Source organism: Sinohyriopsis cumingii, chromosome 4 (assembly GCF_028554795.1).
Source record: "Sinohyriopsis cumingii isolate HCF-2022 chromosome 4, ASM2855479v2, whole genome shotgun sequence".
Classification (NCBI taxonomy): domain Eukaryota; kingdom Metazoa; phylum Mollusca; class Bivalvia; order Unionida; family Unionidae; genus Sinohyriopsis; species Sinohyriopsis cumingii.
In genome coordinates this window covers 4336096-4355806 of record NC_142964.1, presented here as the reverse complement: position 1 = coordinate 4355806, position 19711 = coordinate 4336096, and the positions used below count along the sequence as shown (strand labels likewise).

General features: G+C 35.6%; 1 protein-coding gene across 1 annotated transcript in view; it reads right to left on the bottom strand.

Annotated features, from left to right (window-relative positions):
- The window catches only part of LOC149800555 (uncharacterized), a 30015-nt gene extending 10666 nt beyond the window's left edge, over positions 1 to 19349 (bottom strand). Inside the window, exons 1-5 of the mRNA XM_089954435.1 lie at positions 19242 to 19349; positions 14755 to 14831; positions 9666 to 9857; positions 8990 to 9034; positions 1325 to 1357 (exon numbers count right to left, since the gene is read on the bottom strand). Coding sequence (XP_089810561.1) covers positions 1325 to 1357; positions 8990 to 9034; positions 9666 to 9857; positions 14755 to 14794 — 310 coding nt within the window. The 5' untranslated portion in view covers positions 14795 to 14831; positions 19242 to 19349. The remainder of the gene's footprint in view (positions 1 to 1324; positions 1358 to 8989; positions 9035 to 9665; positions 9858 to 14754; positions 14832 to 19241) is intronic.
- Between the last annotated feature and the right edge of the window lie 362 nt (positions 19350 to 19711).

Genomic DNA, 19711 nt, shown 5'->3' with positions numbered 1-19711 from the left:
AGCAATACCAACGTAGCAAATGTTAATGTAATCCAGGAGGATCATTTGCCTTCCGCAATTAATATCAGTGACTATGCCCTAGACCTTTTTTACACTTGCTCGAATAGTAATCATATGGTGAATATGACCGCACGTACTTTACAATCAAACGCGCTTTATACAACTCTTGGGACATACAAGGAATCAACTGGTTGTAGGAACAGATTATTATGATTTTCAGTCGTAGGTGTTAGGACTAGTTTCCCCGTCCTTCCACCTCCGATAACCTGTCGTTTTCATGATCCTGGTTGTTATCAGACTGCTGTAACTTGAAAACAAAATTTGAAGTCTCTCCATTATAAAATATGCTCGGTAGTTTGTAGTTTCAATTATTACATTTCCTCGAAAGTCTGATATGATACCCGTGAGACATCTTCATATGATGCTTTTATGGCGATAATACGAGCTTTTATGGCGATGATACGAACTCGTTTACTTCAAATCTTCAGCTCTCGTGCTGACAACCAACTTGATGTGTGTGTGTGTGTGTATATATCATATAATAGCACCGATGGAGATGAAGACACAAATGATAACCCTCTTTAAGTGCTATCTACATAGCACGAGAATCGCTTTTACCGATTTTACAAGTCTAACTCTTCCAATGCACGGAACGAGGTCACATGGCAACAGACAATAAACATTTAAGACTTCATTCGTTACACGGTTAGTCGTACTTTAAAATTTGATGCACCGTTCGAGGTCTGTACAATTATAAACATACTACAAAAGGAAACGTGGACTGACCCAGACAGTATTGTCGGTTCTACAAGTGCAGAAAGACGGGGTTTCACTAAGCATATATGCAAAGTTCCATGTGTACAGAGTGCAAGAACCATTCGTAATGAAGCTTGTTCGCAAGTAAGCTATGCTTCGTTTATTTGTTTTGTTTTTTTTTTTTTGTTTTGTTTTGTTTGTTTTTTTTTTTGTTTTTTTTTTTTTCGTTTTTTGCAAGCCTAGTCCTTTACTAATACATGGACTTATGGCAACATCTCGAGTATGATGTTGCAATGGAAGACTCCGTTATAAACAACTGAGGAATCGCATTTCATCTTGAAAGATGCTGCCATTATTTAGCATCAAAAAACTAAGTCTCTTTCATATATTTGCTGACGAAAGAGAAAGATAAATCAGTAATTTGTAAAATAATTTTCCTAATGATGACTTACCTGGCGTTTCCGTATTCTTATTTTTTGTAAAATACAGAAAATTCAACTTCCAATGAATTAATACAAAATTAGCTTCGTCAGAAAGCAAAATTAAAATTTTCCTAAGAAAGACTTGCCTGGCGTTGATTCCGTCATCATGAGAGTTGTTTCTGCAACATAAATACAGTCCAGTTAACTTTTCTTCCTGGACATGGAAATACAGTTGCATTGAGCTACAATACAAATATACCTCTGGTCTATAAAATACAAATGTACCCAACCATAAAATGTGCGCACCATCCAGTGGCAGAACATTGATTCAAAGCGTTCATCCGTTTATGAACGGAACGGATATTCTAACTTTGCGTTGATATTTCTGCTAGTAACATTACCGTGGTAATAGAAAAATGTCAAAGAAAATAAACATTAACGCAGCGTATTCTCATAATGCTGAAGAAGCATTTGCCTTCCGCAAAAAATTATCAATAACCATGTTCTGGAACTTTTTCAGTTTACTCTAATGGTATTTGTACAGAGATTAAGCTTTTGTTGTACTCTACACGTTTTGTTTTACATTCCACCTCTGATTTTCTGCACGTCTTTCCCCCAACCGCAAGAGAAACAGATCAGATGTAAAATGGAGGTTCTGCAACAATTGCAATACACTGAACTCCAGACAGCTACTAGTTCACAAATATTCCAGGATTATTTAATCGGATAAAGGCGTTCTTCCCCCATTTTAACCAGCCGCGATGTATAGCCAATCTTGTACTGAAAAATGGTGTTAAACTCCATAACTACCAAAATGTCGACTAAAATGAGGCTTATGCGAATTTCATTTCGATTCTAGTTTTTCCTATTGCCGTTTTCGTTGGGGTGTGTGTGTTTGTTTATTCCCCCTATTTGCATTATCATTAGGATGCTTTCACATAACTGCAACAATACTAATGGAACAGTGGATAAAACTCCGTGTCTCGTTTATTAATAAAGATCGTAGATACATGCAATTTCGACTGGAAAACTGCGTCGTTGTAAACTTTTAAACTTAACTCGTTTGTTCCGAAGATACATTAGTTCTAGGTCAAAGATGACTAGGGTTAATATTTCATTACTTTTGTCCTCCATGAATTTTATAGATAGTGGTGGGATTAATATATTTGACCTGTTCACATTTGTATCACTGCGCATGCTATCTGCATTACACGATTTGAATACTATTTTCATTACTATTGTAGCTTCGACAATTAAAATCTGTAAGAACGTCATTGAAAGTTGACATTTTTTCAGTATAAACCTAAAACATTACCTCCAATTAAGGTAATTTTCACTGTCATGTTTGTTGGACCCTAATTTTCAACTGAGAAAATAATCCATGCTTCAGTGTAGGTCAGAGAACACGCACCCTTGGGATTAAGTCTTTGCATCAGATAGTATTAAAGCGCTGGGAAAATAAGGATAACGTACATTGTCAGGCATCTTTTCCGTCCTTTACTGATAATTTTATAGAGGTTACTAAAAAGGGTGGAAACTATTCCCAGCCTATAAACTACAGTTCTGTTATTTTGCTTTTCTCGTATGTCACATGATTTTTAAGAGACTGAAGCAGGTGGGTCCTCCTACACACAAATATTTATCAAGACGAGGACTGATCCGAATATTTAGTATACGAAACCTGCACTACGTCGCGATTCCAAGTTGCACGTGTACATAGTGCGCGAAAGCTGCATTAAACTTGATATTTGTAAGCAAATGAGCGGAAGTTCAATTACAACTTCCTACTTGCTCCCAGACTCCTTGGAAAGTGTTGGCGTAAGCCACGTTCATTATATTACCATCTCCAGCGGTGTCGGAGTTAAAGTACAGTGCACACATACGATCATATGGACTGTATTATTATATTTCAGCACTTTTTAAGAGCGCAGGGACAATGATATACTCATCCAAACTCGTCCTGCACAGGACACTAACACCATCCGCCATATCAACAATTGTTTTTCCTGATGCAAATTAGATTCAGGCACGCAAAAAACCGAATGACAAGGTTATTTAAACCTATTTGGCGGTCCTTTTTTAACTGCGGTTCCTCATACATGTTGTCCATATAATGGGGAAATATGAAATATGACAATGCATGGACAAACATCGTTACAGCAAACTCTTGCACATCTAAAACGTTTGCGGTTAACCCTCAAAATTCTTAACATTTCACTAGTTCTGCGCGAAAGATCAATCTGATTTAGTTTCAGAAAACGTCATTTTCAGGCCCCACCAGAAATAGTCACGACTAGACTGATGTACCATACTACAAAAAAATTTACCTCAGGTCATTTCGTCTGCAATGCAATGCGAAACAAGCGATTTTATGGACGATAATGTCGTCATTACAAATAACTAACCCTACAACACCATTCCATGTTTATCAGCACTTAATGTGTTTAGAAAATTGCGATGTTCGAACACCTTAGCTGCAATATCTAAATACACGACTCTTGGCTATATTCGGATCATTTTTATCCCGCTATTAACATCTTGTTCTAACATACAACCCTCGCCATTTAGAAAACAAGATGGAGTGATTTTGACTTAATTTTCACTCCGATTGTACAATTATTCTCGCAGCAGCTAGATAATGATGCACCTACATTTAACTCTAGGTCTTTATACAAGACAAATTTGGTGGGCGTATCCTCAGTCATACTGGAGATATGGGCCTAATCGCTCGAACAGGGGCATAAAGAATACAGTTGTTACAAAATCCATAGAGCAGTTTTGCAAAAATGATTTACAATTTAAGATCAAATTATTTAAGACAAATTTCAAGACTTCTGCTGCTGACTCATTCTTCATTTCTCGATTTTTTTTTACAGCTTACATATTGTGTATAGAACACGACGCAGTAGATATGTGGGTCGAGAAATCTGCAATGCGTTTATGTAGATATTGCAAGGACAAGACGGGATCTAAATTTAAGGAGAAGAGGTTTCATTATTTTATTCTAAACAACACGAGTCAAATTAAATATTCGTTGTAGATACAAGACTATACGTAACACTAAACTGTGTCAGTCACCAATGTGAACGAGTCTCTAGACGGAAACTTATCCGTTTCAGACACTTTACATCAAGGATAACTTTCTCAGTAATTACTGAAAATCATGGTCGAATTTATAATCAATACGCAAGATCGCGATAGTTATTGCAGCTTTCTCGTGAGATATAGACCATCTTTAATCTGCTCGGTTCTTTAGGAGGGTTAAAATTCGGGATGTTGGACCGATTTCCAGTTGCCTTACTACTATTGTACGAGCATATGTATTTAATTGGCTTTTTGCATGCATTCGATTTTGTAGCACTGGTTAATACTTTTCGTATTTCTAAAGGCAGCCAACAAATACTGGCTCTAGATGATAAATACATCCTTTTCTATTCAAATATCTAATTTTTAAACTTAAACAATTGAACAAAGTAAAGGATACTATACATATATTATGAACTATTTTAATTATTGTATATATATATATATATATATATATATATATATATATATATATATATATATATATATATATATATATATATATATATATATAATGTTTCTGTTACTGATTTAATAATGTTTAAATTTGGAAAAAAGCATTTAAATTAAAAATACAACTTATTAAAGTATACAATTATTTAAATTTGCCCGTTTCTTGTACATTTCTGCCATTTCTATAAACAATTTTGAACATATTTTCTTATCCTTTAACATGTGCATTTCTATATTTCGGGTTAAATATATAATCTTAGCAAATTAAGCTGTTACGTATTCGTACAGCGTTGCATTAGTGCACGTCTTATTCTTTAATGCCCAGAAATTTACCACCCACTATTTTTACATCTGTTTCGGATTCAGATCTTGATAATTTTTATTTTATAACAACTTCATTACCTATTACTGTTTTGGGGCAACATATTTCACTCCATTCTTAGAAACCGATTTCATTTCCGCAATCATTTTTGTTCAGGCAATATGTCCTAACAAGAAACCTTGATACAATGTATTTCGTACTTCAAATCAGTGATTTAAAATCAGTGAAAATTTAAGTACTGAGGAACTGAGCTCTTGTTTAAATCAAACCGTTTCATATATCAACGTCTTTTTAATGTTTTAAAGTCATGATCCATGTCCAGTATTGCAAATATGTTTGCATTTGCACTATTTCATTTTACAGTTCTGGAATTTTAATAGAGTGTGGTTGCCGTCAGTTCTAATATTGCTTTATAGTTGCCTAAAAAAAATTATGAAGATATTTTTCAAGGTCGAAAAATCTTTGCAATGCAGTAAATCCTGTATGCATCGGTTACTGGATACTAACATGGTCTTTTGACATTTCTATTTTCGAGTTATCGAATCTCACATTTCAGCTCGGTCAACTTGCCCGTCGCTAGTCGTTTGTAAATCCTTAATAGATTTTGTCAGTATATCGTATAATTTATTTATACCAGTCCCGCAAATGCAGCATTTTTCATCAAACCTTGTTTGACGTTATTAGATTTTCTGATTTTATCTTAGTTTTCTTCTTACATTTCTGGAAGAAGATGGCCAATTATTTTCGTAACCTATTCCCTTGCAACGTTACCATTTTTCTGCTGATCCACCCAACCGTGTTATTATGCAGTTATTAAGAACATTGAATTAATATTTCCAGAAACGTTACCTGGTGGCTGGTGTGATTGTTAATGATGTTGAATATAATCATTTCAAGCCATATTCTGCAATTACCTACACATCTGCATCTAACAAGAACTGTTGTATAGCCAGCATTCAAAATAAATGAACATATTTCGTCTCATGGTATTAATATTAATATTCCCAATGAATTTTGCCTCCCTTGTTTTGAAATTTCTTCTGGAAATCTTTTTTAATCCGCCATCTCCGAAATGATGCAGTATGAAATGTTGCTAAGTAATGTCCCCTTTATCCGGATTCAAATAATGGTTAGTGTCAAAGTCTAAATCTGTATAGGTTTGTAATTGGGAATGATGATCTTAGTAATACGATTGCATGCCGTGTTTAATGACATTTTTCCTTATTTTTCAAAAGCATTTTTTATTGGTGATCCAATTCCTGTTGCTACGGTTCGAGAAACCATTTATGTGCCTGGTATATTGTTATTTAGTTTATTTAAATCGTAGCCTTCATAGACATCGTTTATAATCATACATTTCCTTATTGCCTATCGGACTTCCAGCTATTGGTAAACAGGTAGTTTCATAACCGCCATCGTATCTTTAAAACATTGGGAACGAGAAATCTCATCAAAAGTAGTGCTCATGCCACCAACGTAAATCATTTTCTTGTGTAATATCACATTTATCTTGAAAATTTCAGCTTCCACTTGTCTGGTTTTCATTTTAAATTCCTATACTAAAGGCGAAACTTTAATTGCATTTGTAACTTCTTGAATAGTTCATTCAACAATTTTTACATCCTGCTTTACTTTAAACAGTATGAGTTTGTATCGTGTTTACAAAATTACTTACCAGATTTTATATTAGCATTTTTTGCTGATTTTTCTTCTAAATTTTCCTGATCTTAACATGCTTCGTACTTGTGTTAATACTTGATGCAAACAGGAAATCCTAGTAATAATAAGGATCGTCCATATTTAATTGGAAATCGACTTTTTCCAGTTTATTTAAATCGCCACTTTGTGATATTGTGCTGTGGTTAAAACATTTACACAAATCACACATTCGACAATTTCCATGTTTACAGTTCTAGTCTTAATATTTCGTTCGTTTTCGTTACCCTTTCTCCACCATCTTTTCAAGGTGTTTATTAATGAACTTCCAGCAGCCTATTTCAATGCATTTTCCACGAACAATTGTAATTAATAACTATTCTTCCAGCTGATCATCCATACCATCAAGTACAAACACCAGAAACGTACAATACTCACACAAAAGCACCAAGTTTTGTTTATACACTTCAAGGACAAAAGATCAAATGACAAGGTGTAATAAACTAGTATGAAAACAAATTTATCTGACAGCTGGAAAAGATAAATACTGGACTTTGTTAATAACAACGATACGACAATAAAGTTGCTATAGCAGCAGGGATGAAAGACATGCAGTGGTTTGTTTTCCAAAACAGCAAAATACAGCGAAAAAGGAATTTTTTTCTAAGTATTCCGTATATCCGATTCACCCAGATGGAAATGCATTACAACACGTTCGGAAGTTCCAACACGTCAGTGACGCTGTATTCAGTTCATGTTTACGTGTAATTTTTCGACACTATTACTGTGAGCAGAAAATGGATCAATCTGCCATTTCTGAACCGATACAAATTTAAAATATTAATCAGAACTAGAAATGAAAATGGGTGAACATGCTGACGCAGTTGCAGTTGAATCAAAGTTACAATTTGTAGATCCTGATATCAAAGAACAGAATAGAAAAATAAAATTAACATTACAAAAACGGAAAATCAGTGTGCAAGCAGATAAACAATGCGTATATCAACAACTTCAGTAGGTTAAAGGTTAAAATATTTTCAAACTGCTGGTGCCATAGATGGACGACAGTGCCATCTCTCTAGTAAAATAAAACTTGTTTAGGGGAACTGCAAATAAATCTCCAGGAAAACGAGTCCCACCAAGTCTAACAGTTAAAGAAAGCTATTTGTTCACAAGCCACAACTGGATTCGTGGCAATACTACAAATTCGGGTAAAAAGCGTAATAATCAAAACCAATAATCTGTCGCTTTTTTAAATGGCTGAAAATGTGGCGTTCTTTTCAGATAATGTGTGGTAGTTAATATTCTTCACAAACATTCGTACAAAACACCACAAACCCTATTCGTGTTTAAACCAAACAAATGCATTTAGTCATATGATGGTGCAGTGTCTAATGTCATCAGTTTTATGAACTCGATTCTTCAGTTTCTTCTTGATTTGATCTAATAAGGATCAAAAGGGACCTACTGATCTCCAACTTGCCAACCTAGGCAATCTTTTAGTCACAATTTGCTCCATTATTGTATCTACTATTGGCCATCTTTGTGTTTGATCATCTGTCAGATTTTGTAAACTGGTTAATATTGTTGTGAGTGTTGCTGTTAATGTTGATTACCAGCTTTATATAATTTGTTTTGATGCAAGTTTCTAAGAACTACCTGCAGAGGTCAATTAATATTAGTGAACTCCATCAGCAACAGCATAACTCATTCTAGTGTGATAGTTGACCATTTTTTGCTGCATTTCCCAAATCCCATCTTTATAGTCTAGTTCCTCCATTCCTGGTATACATCTATCTACTAATTTAACAAACTTCTGTCAATATTTCAAGTGACGAATCAACCGACTGATAATTTGCGCACCCCTCATTCCCCAAGCAAAACCTCCATTACTTTGTTTTTCATTTATTATGCAATCAAAAGTGTACTTGCGTGGATGATAATTATGACGTATATACATTATAATTAAACGTTCGACACATGTAGCGTTATTAGCAAGCATGTTTTGTGATAGTAACATACAAGTACGTACAGAAGTGTTTACAAAATTCTCAATAGAAATAAACTTCCGTAACTGATTTTAGCCACGATTTAACACGACAAAAATTACCTACATTTTCATTAAATATTAAACAAATCAGAGGCATACTTTCTGTTCCAGTAAATGGTCGAACCTAACTAAAGTTTCGATGTTGAAAAAAAGAATTTCGAAAGAAAAAATTTTGATCTCTAGGAAACGTCTCAGTACTTTACAACACATTAGTTAGAGCCACTTGGCAAATTTTTGTAGACTTACCTACTGTAGTCTGTGCTGGAGTCGTTTGCGTGTGAGCTGGTTTCCCTTCAAAAAGGCGAAAACCAAGAAGTTATTCTCTACATTTTGTTAGTTGTCTGCAAGTACAATTCATTCTTTCTATTGGAAATTAAAATTTCGAAACTTACATGAATACATAAAACTTGGGGACCTCAATTTTTTTAATTGTTTCCGCTTTTAGATTTACGGACGATTTGCGTTCGCAATGCGTGCTATCTCGGACTTAATTTCCTTTAAACCCATTTCCGCGATTTATTATCAATCATGCTGCGAAATAAAAACTGATTATATTGCCAGACCACATGAACGCCATTCTGAACAGTCTCATCTAATTACAATGGAAACGGACGGTTAACCTAAATCAAATGTCGATTTTGTCTTCATAATAAATTACTATCTTAACACTTGCATGTGGACCATTTAAAAATCCATGCAAAGTTTTCGTTTATGCAACTAACCGTCAAATGATACAATTTAAAGACGAAAACAAAAATAATTTTTCAACATCTTTTATCCAATAACTTCATAACTTTAATTGTTAGAATTTTTCAAAATTACAATGGCGTTTAGTTTTTTTGTTGCATTTGATGGGGATGCAAACTACTGGATCACTACCTTCCGGCTGTGAAGATGTATCGTTAACTCCATGTTCACTTACCATTGCAGTCATTGTAGGAACTAAATGGCGGTACACACGTATTTATCGTTTTGCTGTACACGAAATCTCTGAAGCAGGTTTGCTTCACAAGCTGACCTTTGCTGCAAATAAAATATTTCTTGCAAGTTTCGTCGGACGAGTCCGGGAAGATCTCTCCACTTATACATCGTCCTTCGGTGGGCAAGATGTGATCTGCAGATTTTAAAAATTTAAAGAGGTGTACTCGAATCCAAACAAAACAAATACAATTAAAAATATCACCTTCAGGCGACTTGTCTAGAGTCTTCTGTAGATGTACATAGTATACAAAAGTGTTCAGCCTAAGCTAAGAGGTCCAAGTCGGCCAAAAATCATTAACTTACAGGACATCTGCGGAACTGCCCACAGCAAGAGTAGTTAATTTGGGTATGAAGGACACTTCTGTTCAAATTTCATCCCTTGCTGTTGACTGCATATACGATGAAAATCGTTTCAAGCTTTCTATTGTTTACCTTCAAACATACTGGATAGCATCTTTCCAGTTTAAAGCGGTTTATTCCATGTTGCCTTGGATCAACGTTATTAAAAAAAAGTATGTAGCTGTCTCTGAGAGATTTGTTTCATGTGTCGTTTAGTAACATATCCATGTGTGTTACAGAATCGGTATCATTTCTATAAACTTTGAATGACATCAAGTTGGATGATTCCTGTTCAATACTGTATACTTTTGTTAAACGATTTTGTAGAGCATGTTAAGTTTGTTTTGGTAAATAGGCGTTACTTCTTTCAATTTTAAATCCATTCACCTCAATCTGATGTCAAATTTGGTTAAATCGAGCTCAATTTTAAAGTGTCATTTAAAATAATTTTCTATTTTAATAACGGCATTTAAATATTATGGAAGAGGTGTATTCAGTATAACACCAAAAAACACTAGCTTTATGTTGGAGCAATTTCTGTAAAAAAAAAATTCAGATTCTGTTCAGCGTTTTTTTCCAAGTATAATCGTTTTAAAAAATTCGCTTTTTATTAATGACGAATATGTCTGATAATGGACTGGTGTCATTTGTACAAACCTGAAATCCCTTTTACGCCAGACTGATTTTTTAACCTTTATTAAATTGTGTCGAGTGGTCTAAGATGTTTTTCAAATGTCTTATTTTGAATTTGTAAAACTCCGAATTTGCATGTGCTGTAAAATTGCTGTAGCCTATGTGAGAAAATTAACAAAACCGTCAAGTTTTACACACACACACACGAAAAGAGTTGAATTGACGTACTGACGGGAGTCCACTTAATTCTTACCGATTTACATGTACCATACATATACTGTTAACCTTGTTAACCTAACATAGTAACTACATAGTGAAATGCCCAAACCTTCGTTTGCTATAAAGGTATAGAACTGGACAGTGTGTAGTACTGATTAATCTTGGCAACACTGGTATGGTTGTCTTTAATTTCAATACAGTTATGGAAATGACTGAACAAAAGACCAACATCGACCGAATGGCGCAAGCTGACCTGCATTGTGCTAGGTAAAAGCTAGTATATAAGCTGTTTTTTGTTCAAGAACTTGGCCGACTGGCCAACACGACCTTAACTCCTAGATTATCTTCAGCATATTAATGTGATATGGCATCAAATCTATGCTGAACAATATCGCAGTTATTTTTAATGCACTGTATAATAAAGTGCATATTTCACGTTTACCACTTCGTGCTGAAGTACCCACGCTTTACACGTTCTACTTCGCCCGAGCTCATGCACGGTTTCAACAATTCAAGTTGACCAACAATTAATACTACATAATACCTTAATGAGTAATAGATTTGTCATATTTCAAATATAAATTTGGTGCCCTACTATTCCTGTCCGCTGAATAGCGTGGATGAACATTTTACAAATATAAAAGGAAAATCATTGATTGGACTGTTTTAAGTAGCTTGCGAAGACTGGACTGGTCTTTCAAGGAATGTAATCCTAAACTAAACGTCTTTACCACAGTATGGTTTTCTGGAGTACATATGCATCTTCAAAACGACCATTAAAATTGATAGTTTCTGCAAATCAGTCGATAGGCATGCCGGATTAACGACCTTTCTGGTTATGGTTTCGACTATTACTCAGCTTCACCATCCTGCATCACGTACATAATTTGATCCCTCGACTTTTCTGCAATCTTTTCAGTCGACTGATGCAATAGCCCATTTCATACCGAACTTACCAGGGTTGCTCCGTAATTATCCAAATAACCTCCCGAGTTACTTTATGCTCCAGCCAATCAAACACTGGTGGGTACATGTATATAACAAACTTGCGTCCATTGTTGTTTAGAAATATTTCAGAAATAAAATTTATTGAAATTTATATGTAAATTAGCCACAGACTTTCAAAAACAAATCTGATACAACTCATATGAAACTCATTGTATTATAGTGACGTTTCGGATGCACAGAAATAGTTTTAACAACTTGCTCTTTGTCAGGAGTAAATTTGTTTACTTCGACACCGTTTCCTTACTTACATGTACATGTCCAGATGTAAACAGCTCAAAGCTACTCTCTCGTATGGGTTTGAAATCCATCCTGGTTTCCAGAAAATAAGACAGGATGGTTCCAATATCAAATTTCGTCAATATCTGCGGCAGCATCGCTGTTGAATATGCATTTTTCAACTCGATAAACGATGTTGAAGTAGTTACAGAAGTTGATGCTGATGCTGAAGCGTTAGCCACATTTTGCCCACCACCTATCGAATGGCTATTACGGTCAGCTGACCACCCGCCACGTGATCAAAATTCCGAGCAAATTACGAAGTTCACCGAAGTCTGCCTGAAATGGGCTATGGACCAAAGGATATGCTCAAACTAGAACCGATCAAAACGAGATAAATAGCTAATAATTTAGTGTCATTGTTACGCAACACCATTTTAATAAATCGTATACAAAGTTGGAGGCAACATACTAGTCTCGAATCCAACGTATTATTGAAGATTGCATCATACAATTAAAAGAAATTTATACAGTTTTGCCCAAAGCAAGGGTTAGCAAATGCAATGTATCGCTTCAAAAGACGCTCAACTCGCGGTTCATTTACTTTTCGGAGCTGCTCCGACTTCTTGAAACACGTAGACTTGCAGCTAACCACTGCCAGAATGCCCGATGTATTCCGCAAGGTCGTGACCTAGGTGAAATTGAACAAAAGTCCAGCTTGTGATAAGCAGGTATCTGCGTAAAGTTAGAAAAGTTGTATTCTATGATAGGTGGTGGGATGATTAATGTTTATTTCTACATAAATTAAATGAAAGGCATCCAGAAAAGGCGTACGTTTAAAACTGGTGGATTAAAACAGCGGACGCTCCAGTACATGCTCGACTGTAGCTCTTTGACTCGACGAGCTTTTGAAGGTAGCAAGTCTATGAATTAATCAGGCTACACAGATGGAGAGGCTAATGGTCAAATTTAAAGGTCTTACCAGTGCTTCCATGTGTGCTTGTAGCTAGACCAGTGCTTCCATGTGTGCTTGTAGCTTTATCCATGAAATAACAAATGTCCACGATCATATTGTTACGTATATCTGATTATAATTATATATATATATATATATATATATATATATATATATATATATATATATATATATATATATATATATATATATATATATAATTTAATTGTTTTAAATTTTTATTTTTCTTACACGCTATTGTGATGTAAATTTATTCACTAGAGATATTTTCTGAAAATTGTTTGACCTTGACTGTTAGTTTATAAACAGGTGTTGATCTATATTCTGAACTGGATTCAGAATTAAACAAAGTTCTATTTTATTTCAAAATGATTGGTTGTTGTCAAGGTCATGATGGGACCACGTGGGTTAAGTGAACACTTATTCTGAGAATAAAATCATTGGTCTAATCAAGGCCATATTCTGTGTACGTGATATAAACATGATCATGTAACCCCCCAATGATTTCGCAACTTTGGGGGAATTTCGAAACTGCGTCTTATGATACAATACAACCTTTGTTTTGAGAGATTTCTCAGTTTTGGGGCTTTTCATACTGATGTCAAGTTAATTTGTTGTAGCCAGATTTGAGCTATAATAATTCTTCAGATCAGTTGGATTTCAAAATGATTAATTCTTTATTCTCTGGAAAAATTTTGAGGAGTGCTCACACAAATTTTGGAACGACATTGCTTACAAATTTGGATTTTTAACACCGGAGTGCCATTATTTGTATTTCTACAAGGAACTGTAGATAAGCACAATATTTACTACAGCATACGTCATCGTCATCCATCTTGGATTTTCCATCAGGTTTCGAACTTTAAATTATTAGAACATTTATTACTATGACTTTTGCAATTTAATTTGTGGATTATTCTTAGATTATTTTTGGATTTGATTCTTGAAACCGCAAGTTCTTTCATTTTTACAGAATTTTCCAGGAAAATTTGTTAAAATTCTAAAAAGCCTGTTTTCACTCTTACTGTTTATTCGAGCCTAAACGCGTAACAATATACGACCTGTAGTTAGCCTATTCCTTTCCACAGGAGTACAGGAAATCAGTGCAATGAAATCAAACTCTAAAATTGGAGGTGGTACAATCTACATTTACCTCAGCATATAAAATATAATTCCAAAGGACTTTAATTTTTTTTTCATAAAAAATTAAGCATTTTACACTGTTTAAAAAACACCTAATGCTCATTTTGAGCGAAAATAAGAGTTAGAAAAGTCTGGTGCTAATGAGAACGGTTGTTGTTGTTGTTGTGGGGTTTAACGCCATTTTTCAGCACGATAGGCTATACATGGCGGCCAGTATTAATGGTGGAGGAAGAACCCGGAAAACCCCATGAGAACGGTTGAGTAAAACGACTATAGGAAACTAAAGCGTGTCACGGCTTACTGTTTGTATTATTTTAAGAGCTTCATATATTATGGGAGATTCCATGAAGGAAATGAAACATTACAACTAGGTGACGTCGGAAATTGTTTTGGCTCTACTTTAGCAAGCAATACTTGCGAGAACTTGGCCCTATGCATTGAAAAATGTGAACTATGTTATGATTATCAGCAATATTTAAACCCGTAAAACACTCACCTGCGTACAATAACACCACTAAGACGAATGAAAACTTCATCTTTGATGCCCAACACCGTTCGTACAGCCCAAATGCACTGTAAAAAATAAAAAATAGTTACAATTTTGTCAGTTGTTACCGAATCCGTTTCTATTAAAATTAGATAACACAGCTGGGACTTGTTCACTTTGCACCTGTGCAGTTCCAAGTTTGATTGTCGGTTTTACAATGGTGCAAAAATGGACGTCACCTCCAAGATCAGCGGTCTCCGTGAAGACTAATGTGAAGTTTATCTCTAACGACTACGCATCGATTGTTCGAAAACCAGTACTTCTCAACATGTCCGTTCTCGCCCGTGGACTGCGTTATGATTACGTTATATAGGTGAAATCTTTGTTTATCCGGTTGCGAAGGTTAATAGCGAAATTTCAGTTAACCTTACGAAGTTATCCTCAATGCACAGTTGGATTTTATATATAGTTCAACATGGGAATGGAATTCGGAAAAAGGGCTCTACAGTTGTCTGATAAGAGTAGGTGTCATTTGTACATGGACGTGTCCGCTAAGGCATGTTTCACATTATTGATACTGTACCATAGTTAAAGTTGAATGCAGCAACGTACACAAAAAGACATTCAAATTTCAATCACTTTACCGCAGGACGTTAGCATCGTCTACAATGGTGATTTATTCGTCACAGGCCAGAAAAGTTATAGGTACGTCTCGCCATTCGCAGGCAAGACAAGATTTAGTAGGATCTGCTTGGAATATTAATCCAGTAGCCCCCTAAATCCCGTTTGTATTTTATGTCATCTATTCTTGACAATTTTTAAAAGGCACGCTTAACATCTCGCCTCCGTCGGCATGGATTCGAGTCTGGCTTGGCCAAAGTGAGTTAAGATGGAAAGATTGCCAGTAGCTTCCTGTGGGTCGGTGCTTCTTTCCGGGTTCTTCACGGGATCTTTCTCTACCAGATAATACTGGCTGCCATGTGCGGGCTATGTGCTGAAAAATGTGTTAATTCCATAACAATCAAATTGCGTTAAATTTGTCCCGATACTAAATTCACTTTTAATCAGTGTGTTTTAAAATGCTTTGGTTGCTTATGTTTGAAGTTATGCGCTACATGTTTTGTCCAGTTGCATCTATGCATAACTGTTTCCATGTCTTGTAAATTCTGCTTGTTTTAACGATTGGTTCGGTTACCTAATGTTGTTTAAAACCTCGATAGAGCTTATGTTGAAGTATTAAAACATTCCGACCATAATTTTTATCTTGCCGTAACTAGCCGGAAAAAGGTACATCCAGTAGTAGCCCTGCTGCTAGATATTGCGCTTGTAGGTATAGGAAAGGAACCCAGTTGTCAGTATGACATGTGTTGGTACTCTAGATTTATCTTAAAACAGTAACTAACCAGAGAACGAACTTCGTTCTTTTTGTACCTTTTGTTCCCTTAACATACTGCCCCTTTTGTAAACTTTGTACTCGCTCGAACACGAAATGTGCAACTTGAGCAACGTAATTTAGACCTCTTCTTGAATGATTGGTGTTCAAAATTCGATAGTTTCTGACTAGGTGTATGACGTTACTACTTTATTCTGGTGTCCTTCTGTTGTAGATTTCTCTCGTTTCAAAATAGTGCCAAAATATAACATCCAAGTTACTAATCCTCGTCGTTCGTAAATGTTATACTGTACCAATGCCATCAGTCCAATTCCACATAGTGTTACAACAACAAGAATGTGAGAAACGTTCAAGTTAGGAATGGTGGATCTTTAATGCAGACGAAAAATAACGCGTTTATGTTAAAAGTTTACAGAATCTAAAAATGTGACTCGACATCTAGATTTGTCTTTCAAACAAATCTGCTAAATGAAATTATATGCTCATTTTTGTCTCCATTAACGTTGTCAGACTTGTACAGTATTTTACGATACTGAACACCTTCATATTGCATGCACGTGCACGACACGTGTGCTTAAGACAATATAGTGTATTAAGAACTTCATAAACAAACCATGTACGCTCGTGTAGTAGAGGCTTTAGGTTTTGGTTGAATAAATATGTGAATGGACTAAAGCAGCCGTTTCATCCATTTGAAAATATAAAGGTAATGATGTGGACCGGGTCACAGTCAGAAACGAAAATTTCAAAGATGCGAGCGAATGAATGTGATATTCGCAAGGTCAACAACTTGAGACAGTAATTGAAAATACCGTTCTGATCATTGAAACAGTTTTTTAGGAGAATATTTATATCCTTTCGCAAATAGAATGATTAAGATTATGACGAGTGCTCTCTAAGGTCTAAAACAATAGAGCATAGAAAAGCATATTGAGGCCAAGGGCTATCGGATATCAGACACGTACCGTTTTCCAAGTTTGTAAAAGTACTAGATTCGAGAAAAAATGGAACTTAAGGTTTTTGTAAGAAACTTGGAAGCTTCAGGATAAATAATCCAAGACGAAAGGTATTTCCGCTGGGTAAATGAAGTGTTACAACGGTTGCTCTTCAATTATCTCTGTGAAACTTTTGATACAATGTTAGGCTAGTGACACTGACATGGGTCATAGCTGGGGGTTCCCTCAACAGCGAGATTCAAGTGACGGGGCATAAGAACGTTTTCTTTAAGCTGGTAAGAATGGTAATAAATATACTTACATTTATGCACATATTTATCACCATAGAAACAAAATCCATAAACATGCATTCATAATATGATTCTAAATTTCAATTATAAGACCCAAGACAACTTTTTAACTGATGCAGAGCGTGCAACGAGGTTACAAGTCGCTGGGCGGAGTTATGTGCGCATGAATAATGTTAATGTGTATCGATAAATCTACGGTTTTGTGAATTTTGGAATATAAAATGCAATTACATAGTTTCTTGTAATGTATATTGTTAAACCTTCGGTAGTTGAAACAAACAAAATGAGCATATGATAAAAAGTTTACTTCATTTGTATGGGAAAATATGAACAGTTTTTATCCTGAAAAATACTCTCTGCAGGGCAGTGCTGAATTTTCCGAAAAAATCGTTCGTATTTTCCCATACAAAAGCTCCATGCATGAAAAGGGGAATATCCCTTTGAATTGTCCAGTGAAGATTTGTAATGGATTGTAGAGAGCGTGCAACTAGAACGTAACTTTCAATGTCTGCATGGCAGCACTTTGTGGTACATGTATTAGGTGGCCTAATAAACACTCGATTTGTAATAAAGCCTTTCTGGTGACTGTACTGAACTCGTTTTCTAAACTTTTACTCAAGATGTCTGCAGAGAAATACATTAGTGATTTTCTTTTGCACCGATGTAAATTGTCAGCAGGATATCGACACTGAAAGAATTGCATCCATTTGGTCGAACACCAAGATGTCGACACTGGAAGACAGTACCCAAGTTCACGAAACACCAAGATGTCGACAGTGAAAGGATTATACCCAGTTCCTACTAAATCCCCAGAGTTTTAATTTCCGTGTCAGCAGTCGAAAAAAGGAGTTTCTTATGCGGGGAATTATCAATACTATAATTTGGCCACATTTCATAATCAAGACCAGGTCGGCTAGGAATTGTGTAAAATAGTCATTATTCGCATTTAATACTACACGCAGAATATGCGCATTTAACAGTCTTTATGTAGCACACAAATGTAGGCATTTCGAAAACCATTATGGCATCGAGATCCTTGCGGCGAAACAGAAAATGGAAAAATGACCAGGTATATTCAACGACTAGCTGATGAGAGAATCCAACTCTGGTTCGAAGTGAGAAAAACCAATGTATTCATCGCTGTTCAGTCGTGATACACAAGTTTTCTAACAGTACACTGTACGTGTAAATACACCTCGAACAAAAAGAAAGGCACTCTACATAACATCAAGACGGACGTGGCTTTGAGTGTGTTCTTTCGAAAGACCCGAGATTTCGCGTCATAAAAGAACCAGTTATGGATGGCTAAAGATGATTAAACCGAGATACAATATTAAGGAAAACAAGAGTGTAGAGGTGCAATTACACCTCCGCACAATACGGACTATATGGCGAACACGTGCGTTAACCTTAACGGCACCAAAATAAACGGACACGTGAAGAAAAAAAATTAAAGGAACCAATAATTTGAGCACCGGTTAGAAACTTCAATAATTGTGTAAACTGGACCAGACGAAAGTAATGCAAACAGAAACGAGTATATAATTTGGGGCGGATTAACCTCTAGATTTGCGGAAGATCTAGCAAAGTCATTTGATACTGAATGTACACGTAAAGGAGGCCCACTGAAGGCTCTTCTGGACCATTGACTTGACCAACAACAAATGAACACTATTTACGGGGAAAAGGAGTTTAAATGCGACTTTTAGATGATGACTTGTCATATTCAAATTGAAGAGCGCATTAGACTACCCTGCAAATAAATAAAGGAATATTTTATGATTGAATCAAAGATACGTTTTAGAACGATGCAATAATATAAATTCGCCCATATCAATTAACGATTTTACCGCATACCTTCGACTTGACCACGGTATCGCTTCTGAAAAGTTGACGTCTCAGGAACACTCTAACCGTATGCACTTACTCTCAGCTAGCAATGGTTGATATAAGCGCAAAGGCCGCACGAGCGCCAGATGACATTAACTGATTGCACGAGAATTGAGTACTGTACCAACATAGATCCCCGGAAAAGATTTGTTGTGTGAGCGTAGCATGTCACCACTGACTTGGATTACATAACGTTTAGTCTATTTTTGAATCTGAAGATATTTTCATTTAGTATTTAAGCCTACTGTGGAATTTGTTTCCCTCTTTCCAAATTAAGTGTGATACCTTTCATGTCGATGTCACCACGTCACTTGATACTCTGACACGAAATAGCCCAACTGTTTTTACTACATACAACAATATTTACTGTGTCCAACTGAGGAAAACTTCACCCAAATGTGTATCCAAAGTTTTTTCTTTTTCAAAATTCGTGTATT